This window comes from Carcharhinus amblyrhynchos, unplaced genomic scaffold (genome assembly GCF_965287045.1).
Source record: "Carcharhinus amblyrhynchos unplaced genomic scaffold, sCarAmb.v2.hapA scaffold_52, whole genome shotgun sequence".
Lineage (NCBI taxonomy): Eukaryota > Metazoa > Chordata > Chondrichthyes > Carcharhiniformes > Carcharhinidae > Carcharhinus > Carcharhinus amblyrhynchos.
In genome coordinates, this window is record NW_027649793.1 from 1,933,551 (window position 1) to 1,955,036 (window position 21,486).

Sequence of the window (21,486 nt, forward strand, 5' to 3'; positions counted from 1 at the left end):
ACGCATGTTTTTAAGTGACACAATGTTCAACAGTGAATGGTTTCTTCCTCGTTAGAAATAACACAATAGCGTAAAGATCTCTCAAATGATTTCTGTCACCATTAATTTGACTGCTGTGTGCTCTTTAGGCTCACAAATTGGGTGCGATTAATAGTAATAAATGGAAATGAAATCTCAGGGCCCGTTCAATTAGATTCTAGATTAGATGTCCTCCTTTCTCCAGCATTTTCCGAATTGAATCTATTCCTCATCTCCCTGTCAGTTCACTTTTATTCCTTTTTAGGTGCTTTCTATCCAAGTTGCCACACTTTACTCCTCAGTGTTCCTCAGAAACCCTCTCCTCTGATGATGAACGAGAGAGGGAGCGCCGAGAGATAAATTGTTTGTGTTTCTTTTCTCTCCCCTTAACTGTGTAGCTGTCATTATGAGTTGCCTGCTCACTTAGCCTACCGCGGTGCGTCTGCTGTGCTTAAAAAAATGTGAATTATCCAGCGATTTGACCTTACACAATAGTAGCAGATATATAAGGTGCCTTTGACATAGGAAATGGCCCAAGGGATCAAACAAAATTTGACAGTGAGACACAGAAGGTCATATGAGCAAACTTGGTCAAAGAGGCAGATTTTAAGGAGTGTATTAGAGTGAGATAGTGAGTGGGGAAGTGTAAAGAAGGAATTTCAGAGTGTATGGCCAAAGCGGTTTTAAATTTTTATCTATTAATGTCACAAGTAGGCTTACATTAACACTGCAATGAAGTAGTCACTGTGAAAATCCGTTAGTTACCACACTCATGCACCCGTTTGGGTACACTGAGGGAGAATTTAGCATGGCCAATGCACCTAACCAGCATGTCTTTCAGACTGTGGGAGGAAACCACAGCACCCAGAGGAAACCCACGCAGTCGCGGGGAGGACATGCAGACTCTGCACAGACAGTGACCCAAGCCGGGAATCGAACCCGGGCCCCTGGCACTGTGAGGCAGCAATGCTAACCACTGTGCCACCGTGCTGCCCTAAGTTGACATTTCGGCCATCAATGGTGGAGTGATTAAAATCAGGGATGCCCAAACAATGCCAGGGTTAGAGTGACACAGGTATCTCAGGTGGCACATTGGGCTGGCGAAGGTGATAGAGATTGGCAGAGGCATGGGATTTGAAAATAAGGGTGAAAGTTAGGAAAATTGCATGTTAGAGAGCAGAGAGATGATTTTCATCGGTAGCTGGGGAAGCTCAGAGTCGGGAGAATTTCTGATTTCGCAAATCCAATCTGGATGAAATGCGTCTGATCTGCAGATTTCCATTCCAAGGAGTTTGGTGAGGTGAAGGGAGTGTCTGCTGTCCCCAAAAAGTGTTTGGAGGCAGCCACAGGAAGTGGGATGTAGGAAAAGCCTGCCTGTGGGTTCTGGCATTTTGTCCCAACTGTTTTAAAAAAAGGATAAAACAAAAATAAAACATCTCTCCAGTTCTTGTCCCTCACTGCTTCTCACCCCTAAACACATTCCTCATATCTCACCCTCTGCTTACACTTGCATGATCTCTCCTCATTCCTTCCATGTAGACCTATTTCCCTTGACACACCCTCCATGACCCTTCTCCGTGCTGAACTGGACAGTTTGTTTTTATTTATTAAAGGGCAGGAGATTTAAATGCCTTGACGATTTGACAGATTCTTTGATATCTCTCTTGATTGCTGTCTTGACACTTCCAATAAGCTTGGCAGTTCCAATTATTCTATCCATGTTTCACGCATATTCTTGTCTACTTTTACAAACCCAAAGGACGTGTTGGCCGGAATTTTCCAGCAGTTCACGCCAGCTGGATTATTCAGTCCTGCTGCAGTGAATGCCAAATTCTCTGTCCTCACTTGCAGCGGCAGTGGAGCGTGAATGGAAGGAAAATTCCAGGTCTTAACTGCCCCAAAGGGCACCTATCTCCCAAAAAAGGTCCCAGGATCATATCCAAAAAGAGTTGCCTATCCCTCCAAAGGACCCCAGTAAGTTTAGACTCTCTCCCTTCAGGTTCTAAACGCACAAGTCGTATTTTGAATATCCCACTGAAGAAAATTGAACGTGACTGAAGACAGCTGTGCAGTTACCTCCATGATGTGCAAAGTACATTCTGACACCTATTCTCTGGAGTACTGTGTGCAGTTTTGGTCACCACATTTGTGAAAGGATATATTGGCCTTGGAGGGAGTACAGAGAAGGTTCACCAGGTTGATATCGGAGATGAGGGGGTTAGCTTATGAAGAGAGATTGAATAGACTGGGTCTGTACTCGTTGGAGTTTAGAAGGCTGAGGGGGGATCTTATAGAGACGTATAAGATAATGAAGGGGATGGATAGGGTAGAGGTAGAGAGATTCTTCCCACTTAGAAAGGATAGCAGAACTAGAGGGCACAGCCTCAAAATAAGGGGGGGGGGTGCAGTTTAGATCAGAGATGAGGAGGAACTTCTTCACTCAAAGGGTGGTGAATCTCTGGAATTCTCTGCCCATTGAAGTGGTGGAGGCTGCCTCGTTGAGTATATTTAAGTCACGGGGAGATAGGTTTCTGATAGACAAGGGAATTAAGGGTTAGGGGGAGAAAGTGGGAAAGTGGAACTGATCCACTTCAGATCAGCTATGATCTTATTGAATGGCGGGGCAGGCTCGAAGGGCTAGATGGCCTACTCCTACTCCTATTTCTTATGTTCTTATGTTATGTTCTCTGCAACCCCACCCTCAGCAAAAATGGCAGGTGCCAGGTTGGGGTTGGAACTTTTACAGTAAGAGTTGTGTATGTTACAGCAAGGGGCGTGTGTGTTACAGTGAGGGGCGTGTGTGTTACAGTGAGGGGCGTGTGTGTTACAGTGAGGGGCGTGTGTGTTACAGTGAGGGGCGTGTATGTTACAGTGAGGGGCGTGTGTGTTACAGTGAGGGGCGTGTATGTTACAGTGAGGGGCGTGTGTGTTACAGTGAGGGGCGTGTATGTTACAGTGAGGATCATGTATGTTACAGCAGGGAGTATGTGTGTGTTACAGTGATGGGGACATATGTGTGTTACAGTGAGGATCATGTATGTTACAGTGGAGTCGTGTATGTTACAGTGATGGGGACGTCGTGTGTGTTATAGTGAGGGTTGAGTATGTTACAGTGAGGGTCATGTATGTTAGAACGAGGTGTATGTTAGAGCGAGGACCATGTGTGGTACAGTGATGGGGGTATACATTACAGTGAAAAGCAGCTTATAATGAGAACATTCTGCAGAATCAAATGTTTTTGAGTGTTTCCTGCTGATTATCTATGTACAGTTAAATTTTGTCCTGTGCTTTTTTTTGTGTTGAGATTTCTGCAACTGTTGGAGAAGAGGAAGCTTTCATTATACTGGAAATAACTGTGAATAACAGATGCTTAATTGCTATCCTGTCAACTGTTATATAGCAATAGGTTAATGTAATTCCATACTACCCATTCCAGCTGGTGACAGCCAGAAAACATGGAGAAATGACACAAACGGCTGATAATGTGGTGGCTTCATTCACTAATCACCCGCCAGATAAGACGACCACCATTCCTGGTCCCGTTGAATGTCAGGGCACTCTGTCTATTTTAAACTCAGCCCCTTAAACAAATCTTCAATTGTGAGCTGATAATATCCACGTCTTAAAATGCCTTTACCTCCTCCAGGGAGATGGTCACCTAAAGACATCTCGACAGGAGTTCCTCAGGGTAGTGTCCCAATAATCTCCAGCTGCTTCACCAATGACCTTCCATCCGTCATAAGGTCAGACGTGGGGATGTTCACTGCTGATGGCACAATGTTCAGCACCATTCGCCACCCCTCAGATAATGAAGCAGTCCATCTTCAAATGCAACAAGATCTGGACAATATCCAGGCTCAGGTTGGCAAGTGGCAGTAATACTCATGCCACGCAAATGCCAAGCAATGTCCATCATCAATAAGAGACACTCTAACCACCACCCCTTGACATTCAGTTGCATTACCATCGCTGAATCCCCCACCATCAACATCATGGAGATTATCTGAAGCTGAACTGCACTAGCTAAATACTTGGGAGAACAAGTCAAAGGTTGTAGACTCACCCCCTAACTTCTATATTCTGTGCACAAGTCACAAGGCACGGGCCAGGAGTGTGATGGAATACTCCCCACTTGCCTGGATGGGTGTAGCTCCAACAACACTCAAGAATCTCGACACCATCCAGGACAAAGCACCCATTCGATTGGTACCACATCCACAAACATCCACTGCCTTCACTAGCGATGTAAAGTGACAGCAGTGTGTACCGTCTCCAAGATGCATTGCAGGAATTCACCAAAGATCCTGAGACAGCTCCTTCCAAACCCACGACCACTTCCACCTAGAAGGACAAGGGCAGCAGATACCTGGGTACATCACCACCTGGAGGTTCCCCTTTGAGCCACTCACCATCCCGACTTGGAAATATATCGGCTGTTCCATCATTATCGCTGGCTCAAAATCCTGGAGCTCCCTCCCTAACAGCACTGTGGGTGTACCTACACCTCAGGGACTGCAACGGGTTCAAGAAGGCAGCTCATCATCACCTTTGCAAGGGGCAATTAGGGGTGGGTAATAAATGCTGGTACTAGCCAGCATCACCCACACCCTGTGTAGGAATAAAGAAGGTACGGGAGCTACAATGAGGGTCCACCATGACTTCATTTTAATTGATCCCATTTGTGTCTTAGCTGATCTGAAGTTGTGTTAATTTGTGCCAACAATTGCTATTTAGCATGCATATCTTTTATGCTTGCATTGTACAGCTTGCAATCATTTTTATTTCCCTCACACCTCTCAGCTTGTAGCTTCCTTAAGCAGAGTTGTGTAATTAAAATCTCACAGAGCAGGCAGGGCAGAGAGGCAGACAGACTGAGTTAACACCCACTTGCTTTGAAGTGGTTCCTGTCCTGAATGCCTCTCCAAGGAAAAGGATGTCACATTGGAGTAAGATCCTCTCACAGTGCTGCATTTCAATTATCATCAGGCCTTCTGATGTGTAGCAAATTTAAAATGGCAATAACAAGACCTCCTGGGGTGTTGTGCTCAGCGTACTGCCACTGGGGAAGTGAGCAGGCGGCAAGTGTTAGGAAATGCAGAGTGCAATATCGGGAAGTTACATCTGGGATATTCTGGAGTGGGAATATCAGGAAGTTAGTCCTGGGATATTCTGGAGTGGGAATATCGGCAAGATGGATCTGGGATATTCTGGAGTGGGAACATTGGGAAGTTAGATCTGGGATATTCTGGTGTGGGAATATTGCTAAGTTAGATCTGGGATATTCTGGAGTGGGAACATTGGGAAGTTAGATCTGGGATATTCTAGAGTGGGAATATCAGGAAGTTAGATCTGGGATATTCTGGAGTGGGAATATCGGGAAATTAAGATCTGGGATATTCTGGAGAGGGAATATCAGGAAGTTAGATCTGGGATATTCTAGAGTGGGAATATTGGCAAGATGGTTCTGGGATATTCTGGAGTGGGAATATCAGGAAGTTAGATCTGGGATATTCTGGAGTGGGAATATTAGCAAGTTCAATTTGGTATATGAATCATAAAATCCTTACACTGCAGAAAGAGGCCATTTGGCCCATCAAGGCTGCACCAACAACAATCCCACCTAGGCCCTAACTCCGTGACCCTGTGTTTTTGCCCTAGCTAGCCCCCCTGACCCTAAGGGGCAATTATCACAGCCAATCCACCTAACCCACACATCTTTGAACTGTGGGAGGAAACTGGAGCACCTGAAAAAAAACCCATGCAGACTCAAGAAGATGTTTATTTTATTTTTATTAGTTCACAAAGCAGCTTACATTAACACTGCAATGAAATTATTGTGAAAATCCCCTAGCTGCCACACTCTGGCACCTATTTGAGTACTGATGGAGAACTTAGCATGGCTAATGCACCAAACCAGCACATCTTTCAGACTATGGGAGAAAACCAGAGCACCCACGCAGACATGGAGAAAATTTGCAAACTCCATACAGAGAGTCACCCAAGCTGGGAATTGAACCTGGTCCCTGGTGCTGTGAGGCAGCAGCGCTAACCATGAGGAGGTGTGGAGTGGGAATATTAGGAAGTTAGATCTGGAATATTATGAGATGTATGGTAGGAATATTAAAAAGTAAAGTCCGGAATATTGACATTTGCAGAGTGGAAAAATTCAGAAGTTAGATCTGGAAAATGAACAAATATGAAGTGGGAATATTTGCAGGTTAGCTTTGAGGCAGTGTGGAAGTCAGTTCAGGTTGGATCAGTTTGTTGTGCTGTTATCTCTGAGCCAGAAAGTTGTGAGTTTTAAACACTTGAACTGACCGATATTAAGCAAAATATTTATTTCAGTGTAGCACAGTATGTACTTGTTTGAGGTGAGAATTCCCACACATTCTTGAAGAAGAGCAGAATGTTTTCCTGTTGTCCAAACCCTCCGGGGTGTTGCAGGCGTTACGGAAGTCAAGTGGTATGCTGGCCTTCATTGCGAGAGGATTGGAGTACAGGAACAGGGATGTGTTATTATACAGGGCCTTGGCGAGGCCACACCTAGAGTATTGTGTGCAGTTTTGGTCTCCTTCTCTGAGGAAGGATGTTCTTGCCCTTGAGGAAGTGCAGCAAAAGTTTACCAGGCTGATTCTGGGGATGACGGGACTGATGCGTGGGGAGAGATTGATGAGGTTAGAATTGTTTTCGCTGGATTTCAAACGACCTCCAGCAAAATCTGACAAGTCGAACTCTAACGAATCTTCATTTTGGTAGATAGAACCAGGGCAGGACTTACTCGGTTAATGGTAGGCCACTGGGGAGAGTTATAGAACAAAGAGATCTCGGGATACAGGTTCATAACTCCTTGAAAGTGGAGTCACAGGTGGACAGAGTGGTGAAGAAGGCATTCGGCATGCTTGGTTTCATTGGTCAGAACATTGAATACAGGAGTTAGTACGTCTTGTTGAAATTGTAGACAACATTGGTAAGGCCACACTTTGAATACTTTATACACCTGTCGCCCTATTACAGAAAGGATGTTATTAAACTAGAAAGAGTGCAGAAAAGATTTACTAGAATGCTACTGGGACTTGATGGTTTGAGATATAAGGAGAGGCTGGATAGACTGGGACTTTTTTCTTTGGAGTGTAGGAGGCTTAGGGGTGATCTTATAGAGGTTTCTAAAATAATGAAGGGGCATAGATAAGATAGATAGTCAATATCTTTTTCCAAAGGTAGGGGAGTCTAAAACTAGAGGGCATTGGTTTAAGGAGCGAGGGAAGAGATATAAAAGGGTCCAGAGGGGCAATTCTTTCCCACAGAGGGTGGTGAGTGTGTGGAACAAGCTGCCAGAGATAGGAGTAAAGGCAGGTACAATTTAGTCTTTTAAAAACAGTTACATGGGTATAGAGGGGTATGGGCTAAATGTGGGGAATTGGGACTAGCTTAGTGGTTAAAAAAGGGTGGCATGGACAAGTTAGGCCAAAGGGCCTGTTTCCGTGCTGTAAACCTATAAGACTCTATGAATGAGGGGGGAATCCCATAGAGGCTTATAAAATTCCAACAGGACGAGACAGGGTAGATGCAGGGAGGATATTCCCCATGGTGGGGGAAGTCCTGAACCAGGGGTCACAGTCTGAGGATTTAGGATAGACCATTTAGGACGGAGATGAGGAGGCACTTCTTCACCCAAAGAGTGGTGAGCCTGTGGAATTCATTACCACAGGAAGTAGTTGGTACCAAAACATTGAATGTATTCAAGAGGCGACTGGATATAGTACTTGGGGTGAAAGGGCTCAAAGGTTATGGAAGAAAGCAGGATTAGGCTATTGAGTTGGACAATCAGCCATGATCGTGATGAATGGTGGAGCAGGCTCGAAGGGCCAAATGGCCTCCTCCTGCTCCTATCTTCTATGTTTCTATATTTCTTTGTCACACCACCAGAAACCAATGAACATCTTCTCTGCTTCTTTTAGTGTGCTATCCCCTATTTACAGCTCACAGTGTAAGTTTCCTGTACACTGGGGAGAGAATTCTCAGACTGCCCGAGTGCTTTGTGAACACCCCCATTCAGTCTACAAGCAAGATCCAGTTGACCTTTTAATCCTCCATCTTATTCGCACTCTGACCTTTCCACCCCACCCTCCTGCAGTTCTCCATCTTTTAACCTGGCTCTGAAACCGGACTCAACACTGACTCAGCAATTTTAATCAGCGCCATTGTCTCCATTTTGTGATCTTCTCTGTTTATTTTTATATCTCTGGTCTTTTCCTCTGTTCTTCTGACGAAAGGTCACCAGACAGAAATGATTCTGTCTCCACAGATGCTGCCAGGTCTTTTAAATATTTTCATTGCTTTCTCTTTTATTTTCATTCATCTTTTTGGAAACATTATGTAAGGTCTCGGATAAAGACCATGCTTTGAAACAATAATCATTAATTGTGTGTAAGATCTTTCTTTTTATTGACACATTTACCATCTCTCTCGGTGCATTTGTAAATGCTGTGTAGGTGTTTATCTGTTTATCTGAAATGTATATTTGTGTAAATATGTCTTTATATCTCAATAAATGCAGGTAGATTGTCAAAGACATATTTACACAAATATACACATGGAGGGTATACCTCCATGTCTTCTGTGTATCTGTGTACACTCCCTGATTACTTGCCTTTGATAAGAGTGTGGGCAGGTGGAGTGTACTGCAGGAAAATGGGAAGGGGGTGTATGTTTGGGGTGGTGGATGGGGTGCCAAGCTCGAATGGACCAATAGCAATCTTTTCATTCTTTATCTATCTGACCACTCATCTCCCTCCCTTCCTTACTCCCTCCCACTTCCCCTCCCTCCCTCTCCTTCCCTCACTCTCCCTCCCTCCCTCTCGCCCTCCTCTTCCTACCATCTCTTTCCCTCCCTCAATCTCTCCCTCCCTTCCTCCTCCTCCCTCCCTCTCTTTGTCCCTCTCTCTCCCTCTCCCTATATCGCTGTAGTTTTGCCTCTTTCTCTCTTTCCATTTCACTCTCTGGCCACAATTCCCTCCCCTCCCCAGGGCGGGGAGCCCCGTGGCAGGGGAGGTGAGTCAGTAAAATCTCACTCACGTCAGCGAGTCTGAAAGATCCCTATCTCCATCTCCACCTCACTCTATCCTCATCTTCACCTCACTCTATCTCCATCTCCACCTCACTCTATCCTCATCTCCACCTCACTCTATCCTCATCTCCACCTCACTCTATCCTCATCTTCACCTCACTCTATCCTCATCTCCACCTCACTCTATCCTCATCTCCACCTCACTCTATCTCCATCTCCACCTCACTCTATCCTCATCTCCACCTCACTCTATCCTCATCTCCACCTCACTCTATCCTCATCTCCACCTCACTCTATCCCCATCTCCACCTCACTCTATCTCCATCTCCACCTCACTCTATCCCCATCTCCACCTCACTCTATCCTCATCTCCACCTCACTCTATCCCCATCTCCACCTCACTCTATCCCCATCTCCACCTCACTCTATCCTCATCTCCACCTCACTCTATCCTCATCTCCACCTCACTCTATCTCCATCTCCACCTCACTCTATCTCCATCTCCACCTCACTTTATCCTCATCTCCACCTCACTCTATCCTCATCTCCACCTCACTCTATCTCCATCTCCACCTCGCTCTATCTCCATCTCCACCTCACTCTATCTCCATCTCCACCTCACTCTATCCTCATCTCCACCTCACTTTATCCTCATCTCCACCTCACTCTATCCTCATCTCCACCTCACTCTATCCTCATCTCCACCTCACTCTATCCTCATCTCCACCTCACTCTATCCCCATCTCCACCTCACTCTATCCTCATCTCCACCTCACTCTATCCTCATCTCCACCTCACTCTATCCTCATCTCCACCTCACTCTATCACCATCTCCACCTCACTCTATCCTCATCTCCACCTCACTCTATCCTCATCTCCACCTCTATCCTCATCTCCACCTCACTCTATCCTCATCTCCACCTCACTCTATCCTCATCTCCACCTCACTCTATCCTCATCTCCACCTCACTCTATCCTCATCTCCACCTCACTCTATCTCCATCTCCACCTCACTCTATCCTCATCTCCACCTCACTCTATCCTCATCTCCACCTCTATCCTCATCTCCACCTCACTCTATCCTCATCTCCACCTCACTCTATCCTCATCTCCACCTCACTCTATCCTCATCTCCACCTCGCTCTATCTACATCTCCACCTCACTCTATCTCCATCTCCACCTCACTCTATCCTCATCTCCACCTCACTCTATCTCCATCTTCACCTCACTATATTCTCATCTCCACCTCACTCTATCCCCATCTCCACCTCACTCTATCCCCATCTCCACCTCACTCTATCTCCATCTTCACCTCACTATATCCTCATCTCCACCTCACTCTATCCCCATCTCCACCTCACTCTATCCCCATCTCCACCTCACTCTATCTCCATCTCCACCTCACTCTATCCCCATCTCCACCTCACTCTATCCTCATCTCCACCTCACTCTATCCTCATCTCCACCTCACTCTATCCTCATCTCCACCTCACTCTATCTCCATCTCCACCTCACTCTATTCTCATCTCCACCTCACTCTATCCTCATCTCCACCTCGCTCTATCCTCATCTCCACCTCACTCTATCTCCATCTCCACCTCACTCTATCTCCATCTCCACCTTGCTCTATCCTCATCTCCACCTCACTCTATCCTCATCTCCACCTCACTCTATCTCCATCTCCACCTCGCTCTATCCTCATCTCCACCTCACTCTATCCTCATCTCCACCTCACTCTATCTCCATCTCCACCTCACTCTATCCTCATCTCCACCTCACTCTATCTCCATCTCCACCTCACTCTATCCTCATCTCCACCTCACTCTATCCTCATCTCCACCTCACTCTATCCTCATCTCCACCTCACTCTATCCTCATCTCCACCTCACTCTATCCTCATCTCCGCCTCACTCTATCTCCATCTCCACCTTACTCTATCTCCATCTCCACCTCACTCTATCTCCATCTCCACCTCACTCTATCTCCATCTCCACCTCACTCTATCTCCATCTCCACCTCACTCTTTCTCCATCTCCACCTCACTCTATCCTCATCTCCACCTCACTCTATCCTCATCTCCACCTCACTCTATCCTCATCTCCACCTCACTCTATCCTCATCTCCACCTCACTCTATCCTCATCTCCACCTCACTCTATCCTCATCTCCACCTCACTCTATCCTCATCTCCACCTCACTCTATCTCCATCTCCACCTCACTCTATCTCCATCTCCACCTCACTCTATCTCCATCTCCACCTCACTCTATCCTCATCTCCACCTCACTCTATCCTCATCTCCACCTCACTCTATCCTCATCTCCACCTCACTCTATCTCCATCTCCACCTCACTCTATCCTCTCCACCTCACTCTATCTCCATCTCCACCTCACTCTATCCTCATCTCCACCTCACTCTATCCTCATCTCCACCTCGCTCTATCCTCATCTCCACCTCACTCTATCTCCATCTCCACCTCACTCTATCTCCATCTCCACCTCGCTGTATCCTCATCTCCGTCTTACTCTATCCTCATCTCCACCTCACTCTATTTCCATCTCCACCTCACTCTATCCTCATCTCCACCTCACTCTATCCTCATCTCCACCTCTATCCTCATCTCCACCTCACTCTATCTCCATCCCCAGCTCACTCTATCTCCATCTCCACCTCACTCTATCCTCATCTCCACCTCACTCTATCCTCATCTCCACCTCACTCTATCCTCATCTCCACCTCACTCAATCCTCATCTCTACCTTACTCTATCCTCATCTCCACCTCACTCTATCCCCATCTCCACCTCACTCTATCCTCATCTCCACCTCACTCAATCCTCATCTCCACCTCACTCTATCTCCATCCCCAGCTCACTCTATCTCCATCTCCACCTCACTCTATTATCATCTCCACCTCACTCTGTCCTCATCTCTACCTTACTCTATCCTCATCTCCACCTCACTCTATCCCCATCTCCACCTCACTCTATCCTCATCTCCACCTCACTCTATCCTCATCTCCACCTCACTCTGTCCTCATCTCTACCTTACTCTATCCTCATCTCCACCTCACTCTATCCCCATCTCCACCTCACTCTATCCTCATCTCCACCTCACTCTATCCTCATCTCCACCTCACTCTGTCCTCATCTCTACCTTACTCTATCCTCATCTCCACCTCACTCTATCTCCATCTCCACCTCACTCTATCCTCATCTCCACCTCACTCTGTCCTCATCTCTACCTTACTCTATCCTCATCTCCACCTCACTCTATCTCCATCTCCACCTCACTCTATCTCCATCTCCACCTCACTCTATCTCCATCTCCACCTCACTCTATCTCCATCTCCACCTCGCTCTATCCTCATCTCCACCTCACATAAGAACATAAGAACATAAGAAATAGGAGCAGGAGTAGGCCATCTGGCCCTTCGAGCCTGCCCCGCCATTCAATAAGATCATGGCTGATCTGTCGTGGCTCAGTTCCACATTCCCGCCCTCTCCCCATAACCCTTAATCCCCTCTCTTATCAAAAACCCATCAACCCGCGTCTTAAAAATATTTAGCGAGGCAGCCTCCACCACTTCAACGGGCAGAGAATTCCAGAGATTCACCACCCTTTGAGTGAAGAAGTTCTTCCTCAACTCCGCTCTAAACTGCCCCCCCTTTATCTTGAGACTGTGCCCCCTAGTCCTACTGTCCTTTCTGAGCGGGAAGAGTCTCTCCACCTCTATCCTATCCATCCCATTCATCATCTTATACGTCTCAATGAGATCTCCCCTCATTCTTCTAAACTCTAACGAGTACAAGCCTAGTTTATTCAGCCTCTCCTCATAGCTCAATCCCCTCAACTCCGGTATCAGCCTAGTAAACCTCCTCTGCACTCCCTCCAAGGCCAAAATATCCTTGCGTAAGTGTGGCGCCCAAAACTGGACACAGTAAAGGGGTATAGAAAAGCTAAGTGAGGAGTCGAGCATCTAGCAAGTGGAATACAATGTTGATAAATGTGAGGTCATCCAATTGCCCCTTAGTGTCCAAAGATGTGCAGGTTAGGTGGATTGGCCATGCTAAATTGCTCCTTCGTGTCCAAAGATGTGCAGGTTAGGTGGATTGGCCATGCTAAATTGCCCCTTAGTGCCCAAAGATGTGCAGGTTAGATGGAACCTGGAAGAGTGCAACATGCTCAGAGATACTCAGAAATCCCTGACCCAAGAGAGCCAAAATGGAAGAAGATAATCAGGGGAGGAGCTGAACACCTCGAGTTTAGTTGCCAGGAGCAAGCTGAAGCCAAACTTTGGCAGTGAATGGAGTTCATGGCAACCTGGGCACCTCACCCGCCCATTCCTCCCACCACCATGGACCCCACCTGTGACAGAGACTTCAGAGAACTTCAGTTCGGTTACATTTGGAATTGTGCGTACCAGAGTGGTCACCATGTTACCAGAGTGAGGTGAGGGCTTTGGAGAGGGTACAGAAAAGGATGTTGCCTGGTTTCGAGGGTATTACCTATGAGGAGAGATTGAACAAATTTAGTTTGCTTCCACCTGAAGGTTGGAGGCTGAGGGCGACCTGATTGAAGTTTACGTAATTATGAGAGGAATGCATAGAGTGGATAGTCTGGGTGTTTTTCCCAAGGTAGAAATAAGAACATAGGAACTGGGAGCAGGATTAAGCCATCTGGCCCCTCGAGCCTGCTCCCCCATTCAATAAGATCATGGCTGATCTTTTTGTGGACTCAGCTCCACTTACCCACCCGCTCATCATAACCCTTAATTCCTTTATTGTCCAAAAATCTACATATTTTTTAAAAAACATTCAATGAGGTGGCCTGAACTGCTTCACTGATTCCACAGATTCACAACCCTCTGTGTGAAGAAATCCCTCCTCACCTCAGTCCTCAATCTGCTTCCCCTTATTTTGAGGCTATGTGCACTAGTTCCTAGTTTCACCTGCCAGGGGAGACAACTTCCCTGCTTCTATCTTATCTATTATAAATCTCAATTACTCAGGGACATAGGTTTAAGGTAAAAGGGTCGGGGGGGAGGGGGCATAGGTCAAAGGAGATTTGAGAGGCAAGTGTTTTTACACAGAGGGTGGTAAGTGCCTGGAATACACTGCCAGAGGAGGTGGTAAAAGGAGTTACAATCACATCATTTAAGAGGCATCTTAACAGATACATGAACAGGCAGGGAATAGAGGGATACAGACCACGTAGTTGCAAAAGATCTTTAGCTTAGAAAGACGTCATGTGTCAACACGGGCTTGGTGGGTCAAAGGGCCTGTTCCTGCGTTGCTCTTTCTTTGTACTTTGTTTGATTGGTCACGTACTGGACTCCTCAGTCACCTGAGAACTCATTGTTAATGTGTAAGCAAAACATGCTCGTCTCTGAGGCACTGCCTAAGAGGATGATATCCCTTTAAGATGCTCCCTCTTGACCTTTCCTTGTCAAAATGTCTCCCTTCTTTTGTCTGGGTGCCAGGTGTGACTGACAATCTTCACTGTGTGGCTACTTGGGGTGTTGTACGAGGTTGAAGGCACTGTGTGAATGCAGGTTATTGCTGTCTGAGATGGCTGTTGCCACTGGCAGCGCACATATTATTTTTGCTTTCCCTGGCAACAGTTATCTTTCAGTTTCTCAGTCCTGGATTGGTTTCAGCGATGATAGAGCGAGAAACACAAAATACTTCATCGTGGCTCGTAACACTCAATCTAGGCCAGCTCTTGGAGGTTAGCCTCCACTGAATGAAGCCATGTGATTATTTCTTTGCTAAAATTTGCCTGAGTAGATGATAGTTAAACAAACAGCAGTCAAAACATTGAGTGAATGCAGGGTAGCAATTACTTTGTTCCATTTGTAAAATTTATTCATTGCACATGGGCTTTGCTGGCTGGCCATCCCCAGTTACCCTTGGACAGCAGTTGAGAATCAACCACATTGATGTGGAGTCACATGTAGGCCAGACTGGGTAAGGACAACAGATTTCCTTCTCTAAAGTGAACCAGCTGGGTTTTTGTGACAATCAGCAATGGTTTCATGGTCATCATCAGATTCTCAATTCCAGATATTTTTCATTGAATTCAGATTTCACCGTCTGCCATGGCAGGATTCGAACCCAGGTCCCCAGAACATTAGCTGAGTTTCTGGATTAATAGTTTAGTGATAATATCACTAGGCCATTGTCTCCCCTTAGAGTGCAGCATGTGGAATTGCTTTGCTTGAAGTCTTTGACAATGTGATCTTGCTGGGGAGAACCTCCTTCTCAAATTACAACTGCCCTCAGTGAGAATATATTTTAAACCCTTTAGTTTGTTTTGCTGACAGATCCTAGAAAATCTTCTCTTTTTCTCTCTCCCTTTTTTTGCTTAGCAATGTTGGTTGTTATATACATATGAACATATAATTAGGAGTAGGTCACTCAGCCCCTCAAGCCTGTTGTACCGCTCAGTAATATCATAGCTAATCTGATTATAACTTCCATTCCATATTCCTGTCCACCCCCAATAACCTTTCCCCACCTACCTCTGCCTTAAAAATATTCAGAGAATAAATAAAATTAAGTATTTTTGTGTGTCTATTGTTGAGTTTATATTTTTAAAACAGCCATTCATAATTACTCATTCAATACATTTAAATTCATTTAATCGCCTAATCCCTTATAAAAGCAAACATTTTATGCAAGTACTTAATTCTTCCTTAAAACAAGCATTTGTATTCACAATCTTACATCAATAACTTTATAATCATTTGGCACTCTCAGTGAATCGGCAAGCACTCCACTGTGATAATGATAGGTTGTGGAATCAGGTGTGCAACTCAAATCCTCTTGTGATGGTCCACGTAATGGTAAATTAGCCTTAGTATCCAAATATGTGCAGGTTAGGTGGATTGGCCGTACTAAATTGCCTCTTAGAGTCCAAAGATGTGCAGTTCAGATGGATTGGCCATGCTAAATTGCCCCTTAGTGTCCAAAGATATGTAGGTTAGATGGATTGGCGCAGGCTTATGGCGATAGGCCGGAGAGGAGGGCCTGTGTGAGATTTTGGTGCAGACTCAGTGGGCCAAATGGTCTCTTTCTTCACTGTCGGGATTCTATGGTTCTACCTTCCTCTGTTCTCATTCCCTACCCCCCAATATTAAAGAGCTGGGTATGATGTAAATGACAGCAGAGTTCCTCTGAATATGGACTATCCATTCTAACTTTGTTGTCTCCTAAAGCCTTACAGGATGCAGGGCACCAAGCACCCATGTCACCTCCGCCATACCCAGTGCAGGAAGCGTCAGCTAATGGTACATCACCAGCCTACTCCATGCCAATGCACACTTCCACAATGACGCTGGGCACAGAGGGCTTTGTCCAGGAGACGCAGTTCAATGGATCATCTCAAGGATACGCCATACCCACAAATCACCCAGCGGCACCCATGGGACCGGCAGGGTATGGGCACCAAGGCTACGCCGTGCAGTACCAGCCCTGTGCTGCCTACGTGCCACTTTACCCAATGACAAATGTGAGTAAGACTCCTGTCAAAGTGTGAACCTGGTAGTGGGTGGACGTGGAGGAAAGTGGGGGTGGGGGGGTGGGATGGGGAAGGTGGGGAAGGTGAGGGTGAAGTGGGGAAAGTGGGGGTGGGGGTGGGTGAAGGTGGGGGAGGTGGGAAAGGTGGGGTTGGGGTGGGTGAAGTGGGGAGGAGGGGAGGTGGGAGATGATGGGGGAAGGTGGGGGGAGGGGAGTTATGAGGGTTTGCGAAGGTCACACATTATACTGCCTGTGCAGGATCAATGTGAGATCGGTACTGACTTCATATCTCCCCATGGAGAAGTATGGAAGATATTGAAAGGATTCAGAGGCTGTTTAAAGGTCCTGAGGTCAACACCCCTTCCAGGCTACAGCCTTGATCATACCCTAGAGGGGAACCAGGAGATGTGATGTATTTGGACTTCCAGAAGATGTTCAACAAGGTACCTCTCAGAGTGTTAAGCCTTAAGCTAAGAGACGGTGTGTTGGAGGTAGTATATTAGCCTGGATAGAGAATTGGTTAATGGGCAGGAAACAGTGATGTGGATAAGGGTTTTCAGGTTTGGTGACCTGTAACCAGTGGGGTTCCACAGGGATCAGTGCTGGGAGCCCAGCTGTCTATAACATATATTGATGACTTTGACAAAGGAAGCGGATGTACTGGATTTGCAGATGACACAAAGAAAGGTGATTAAACAGCAAGGCTATTGGAATGTTAACCCTTATTTCAAGGGGGTTGGAATATAAGAATAGGGAAGTCTTGCTGCAACTGTGCAAGGTACTGGTGAGACCACATCCGGGGTCCTGTGAGCCGTTTTGGTTCCCTTATTTGAGGAAAGATATTAATTCGTTGGAGGCAGTTCAGAGAAGGTTCATGAGGATGATATCCGTTTTGGAGGGATTGTTTTAGGAACAAAACTTAAACAAGTTGGAACTCATTGGAATTTAGAAGAATGAGAGGGGATCTCTTGGAGGATTGTTAAGGGGCTTGAGGGTAAATGCTTTCCCTCATGGGAGAGTCTTGGACCAGAGGGCAGAGTCTCAGGATAAAGGGGTGTCAATTTAAGACTGAAATGAGGAGGAATGCCTTCTGTCAGAGGATTGAGAGTCTTTAGGTCTCCTTGCCACAGAGAGCTGTAGGGACAGAGTCCTTGTATATAGATAAGGCTGAGAGGGATATTGACCTGAGAGGGAAAATGGATAATGTTGGATCAGCTACGGTCCTATTGAATGAGGGGCTGAATGGTCTCCTCCTGTTCCTATTTCTTATGGTCTTCTTTAAGTGGTTAGTTCCACAACGGTGGCTGAGTTTTATAGATCCCCAAGACCCAGGTAGGATGTCACCCACAGATGTGGGCATCCCAGTGACCAGCCGAAGCTCTGGTCATCTCCTGCTGGCAATGCCCAGAGCTGGATTTGAACCTGGCACCTCCTGATTCAGGGCCAGGAAAGACTAACGGCTCGCTCTGTCTGGAGCTTGTGTTGCATGGACTTTGGCGTGTTGCCTCCTACAAGCCCACACTCTTGCCCTGCGTGGAAGATTCACAGTCAGGGAAACTTCGAGGGAAATCCCCCACCTGCCATTTGTTATAGTGCCCCAGCTGATAATAATCCCTCACTACAACAGTGTTGTTTGTGGGGTTTTGCAGAAGTTGGCAGCCATAGTTCCTACGTGACTATACTTCTAAAGTACTTCATTGTTTGGAAAGTACCTTGAGAAGTTTTAACATTGTGAAAGATGTTGTGGAAATTCCTTCCTCCCTTCCTTTCTGGTGTACCTCCCAATCTTTCTTTCTCTATTCCTCTCTCCATCTCTTCCTTCACTCCTCCCTGCCCTTCTTCCCATTATCTCCCTCCTCTCTCTCTCCCTTTATCCTGTCTCTCTTATTCTCTTCCTGCCCCCCTCCCTCTCTCTTCCTTCTCCCTGCCTTCCTCCTTCTCTCCCTTCTTCCTGCCCCCCTCCATCTCTCTTCCTTCTCCCAGCCTTCCTCCTTCTCTCCCTTTTTCCTCCTTTTCCTTTTCCCTTTCTCCCTCTCCCTTCCTTCTGACTGCCTCCCTCCCTCCCTCTCCTCCCTGCCCCCCTCTCTCTCCCTTCCTTCTTCCTAAGGACAGTTATTGACGATGTGAATACGCTTGTGGATTTTCTGACCACTGAAAATATTCATAATTAAAGAGGAAATTCCATTTTGGACAATTGCCCTGGATATGGGATCAAGGACATTTGGATGGCACAGATGCCAGCTGGAGAGTAAGATGAAATGTAACGCTGGCGCTCCCCACAGCTCAAGAAAGGGTAGAACTTAAATGTGCAATGAATTTAACACAGGGCAACAGAGACATCGAAACAATATGGAGCATCCAGTCACAGAGCTTGTGGGATTTAACACTGAAATGATGAAATGTGTTTTAACTTTCACAGCTCTGATTTGTAAACTGTAGCTGGTATTGGCCAAGAGTCAGGGAAGAACAACATGATTTAGCTGGCATCTCCCTTATTTATTCTTACTGGAGATGTGGGCAGCATTGGCAGGGCCAGTATTTACTGCCCCAGGTTGGGTTGTAAGATGGTGGTGGCAAGGCTGGTTGTGAATGGGAACCATGGTGATGGGTGGTGGATTTCCCAACTACATGGGGGTAGCGGGCACCAGAGATATAGCCACACTGCCACTTGTGCCCTACTGTCTGTGCCAGTTGGGTGCCCTTCCTCATCAACTCGAGGAGGGCCAGAACTGTCGGGGACTGATGGCTACATCCTCAACATTACAGCTGGCATTTCACCCTCAGAGATTCCCGGACTCCTGTCTGTACAGCGATCCCAATCCTCAGTTACTCAGTGGGGAAAGGAGTCAGGAAGTTTCCTTGCTGCTGTCCCCTCACACAGATTTCAATTACTCAGCGGGAGAAGGGTCAGGAATTTCGGGGCCTCTTTTGCTGTTCCTCTCACTGTGCTTCCGTTCTCCGCAGAATGTGGGGCTGTACCTTCCGGGGAACAGCGGGATCACGCCAGGTGGGCAGCAGATGCCAGCATCCGTCGCGGTGATGAACCCTCCGCGACCCCCTCACGATTACCTACCCATCGCGGTGTTGACCACAGTCTGCTGTTTCTGGCCTACTGGCATCTTTGCAATATTCAAAGCAGTGCAGGTGAGTGCTGACGCTGCCTTCTTCCCTGCCCTGTGTCACCTCCTGTTCTGTACATGTGCATGGGAAACACCAGATCTGCTGGGGTTTTAGATTGGCGTTTACCCTTTTTTTAAATTCGTTTGTGGGATATGGGTGTTGCTGGCTGGCCAGCATTTATTGTCCACCCCTATTTACCCTTGAGAAGGTGGTGGTGAGCTTCCTTCCTGAGTCACTACAGTCCACATGCTGTGGGTTAACCCACAATGCAGTTAGGAAGAGAATTCCAGGATTTCGACCAAGCAACTGCGAAGAAACGGGGATTTGTTTTCAAGTCAGGATGGTGAGCGACTTAGAGGGGAACTTGCAGGTGATGGTGTTCCCAGGTATCTGCTGCCCTTGTCCTTCTAGACAGAAGTGGTTGTGGGTTTTGGAAGGCGCTGCCAAAAGATCTTTGGTGAATTGCTACAGTGCATCTTGTAGATGGTACACACTGATGTTACTGAGCATCGGTGGTGGAGGGAGTGGAAGTTTGTAGATGGGGTGCCAATCAAGCGGGGCTGCTTTGTCCTGGATGGTGTTAAGCTTCTTGAGTGTTGTTGGAGCTGCACCCATCCAGGCTAGTGTGGAGTATTCCATCACACTCCTGACTTGTCCCTTGTAGATGATGGCTAGGCTTTGGGGAGTCAGGAGGTGAGTTAGTTGCCGCTGTATTCCGAGCCTCTGACCTGCTCTTGTAGCCACTGTGTGTGTGTGTGTGGTGAGTCCAGTTGAGTTTCTGGTCAATGGTAACCCCAAGGATGTTGACAGTGGGGGATTCAGTGAGGGTAGCACCATTGAATGTTAAGGGGCAGTGATTAGAGTGTTTTTATTGTTCCAGAGTGAGGAATCAGTTTCCACCTCATCAATGTGACTTTGAAGGAGGGAGTCACCACGTTAGCATTGCTTTCCGAGAGGGAAGTACAGAGGCACCATTCTATAGTGTGTTGTATTGATTGTATCACTGTCTGATACTGATTGGACATCCCAAGCCCTGACACTGAGTTCTTCTATTCTGAAACATCATGAACATCTGGAAAATGTAACCGTGAATCTTGAGGAAGACATGCATAGTAAGTTGAGGGTGGCAGAGAGACGTCACTATTACGTTCAATTCTGGTCGCCACGTTAAAGGAAAGATGTGGAGATTTTGGAGTGGGTGCAGAAGAGGTTTACTGGGACGCTGCCTGGATTAGAGAGTATGAGCTATAAGGAGAGGCTGGATAAACTAAGGTTGTCTTCTCTGGAGCGGCAGAGGCTGAGGGGAGACCCGATAGAAGTCTATACAATTATGAGAGGCATAGATAGGGTTGACACTCAGAATCCTTTTCCCAGAGTTGAAATGTCTAATACTGGGGGGCATGCACTTAAGGGGAGAGAGGCAAAGTTCAAGGGAGATGTGAAGGCAAGTTTCTTACACAGAGAGTGGTGGGTATCTGGAACATGCTGCCAAGGATGATGGTGGAGGCAGATATAATACGGGTGTTTAAGGGGCTTTTAGATCAGCGTGTGAAGATGTGAGGAATGTAGGGATATGGATCAAGGGCAGGCAGAGGGGATTAGTATAATTTGGCTTCATGTTCAACGCAACATCATGGACTGAAGGGCCTGTTCCTGTGCAGTACTGTTCTATATCCTTGGTAACGTTGAACTAATGGCACCCATCCCTGTCGGGAGATGGTGCACTGTATCCAGGAGTGTATTATTTGTGGTTGGATGTTGGC

The 21,486-nt window shown here is 46.6% G+C and overlaps 1 protein-coding gene across 1 annotated transcript in view; it reads left to right on the forward strand.

Annotated features, from left to right (window-relative positions):
* Positions 1-21,486, forward strand: part of LOC145337534 (proline-rich transmembrane protein 1-like) — a 76,223-nt gene that overhangs the window by 44,950 nt on the left and 9,787 nt on the right. Inside the window, exons 2-3 of the mRNA XM_080182326.1 lie at positions 16,303-16,595; positions 19,568-19,747. Coding sequence (XP_080038452.1) covers positions 16,303-16,595; positions 19,568-19,747 — 473 coding nt within the window. The remainder of the gene's footprint in view (positions 1-16,302; positions 16,596-19,567; positions 19,748-21,486) is intronic.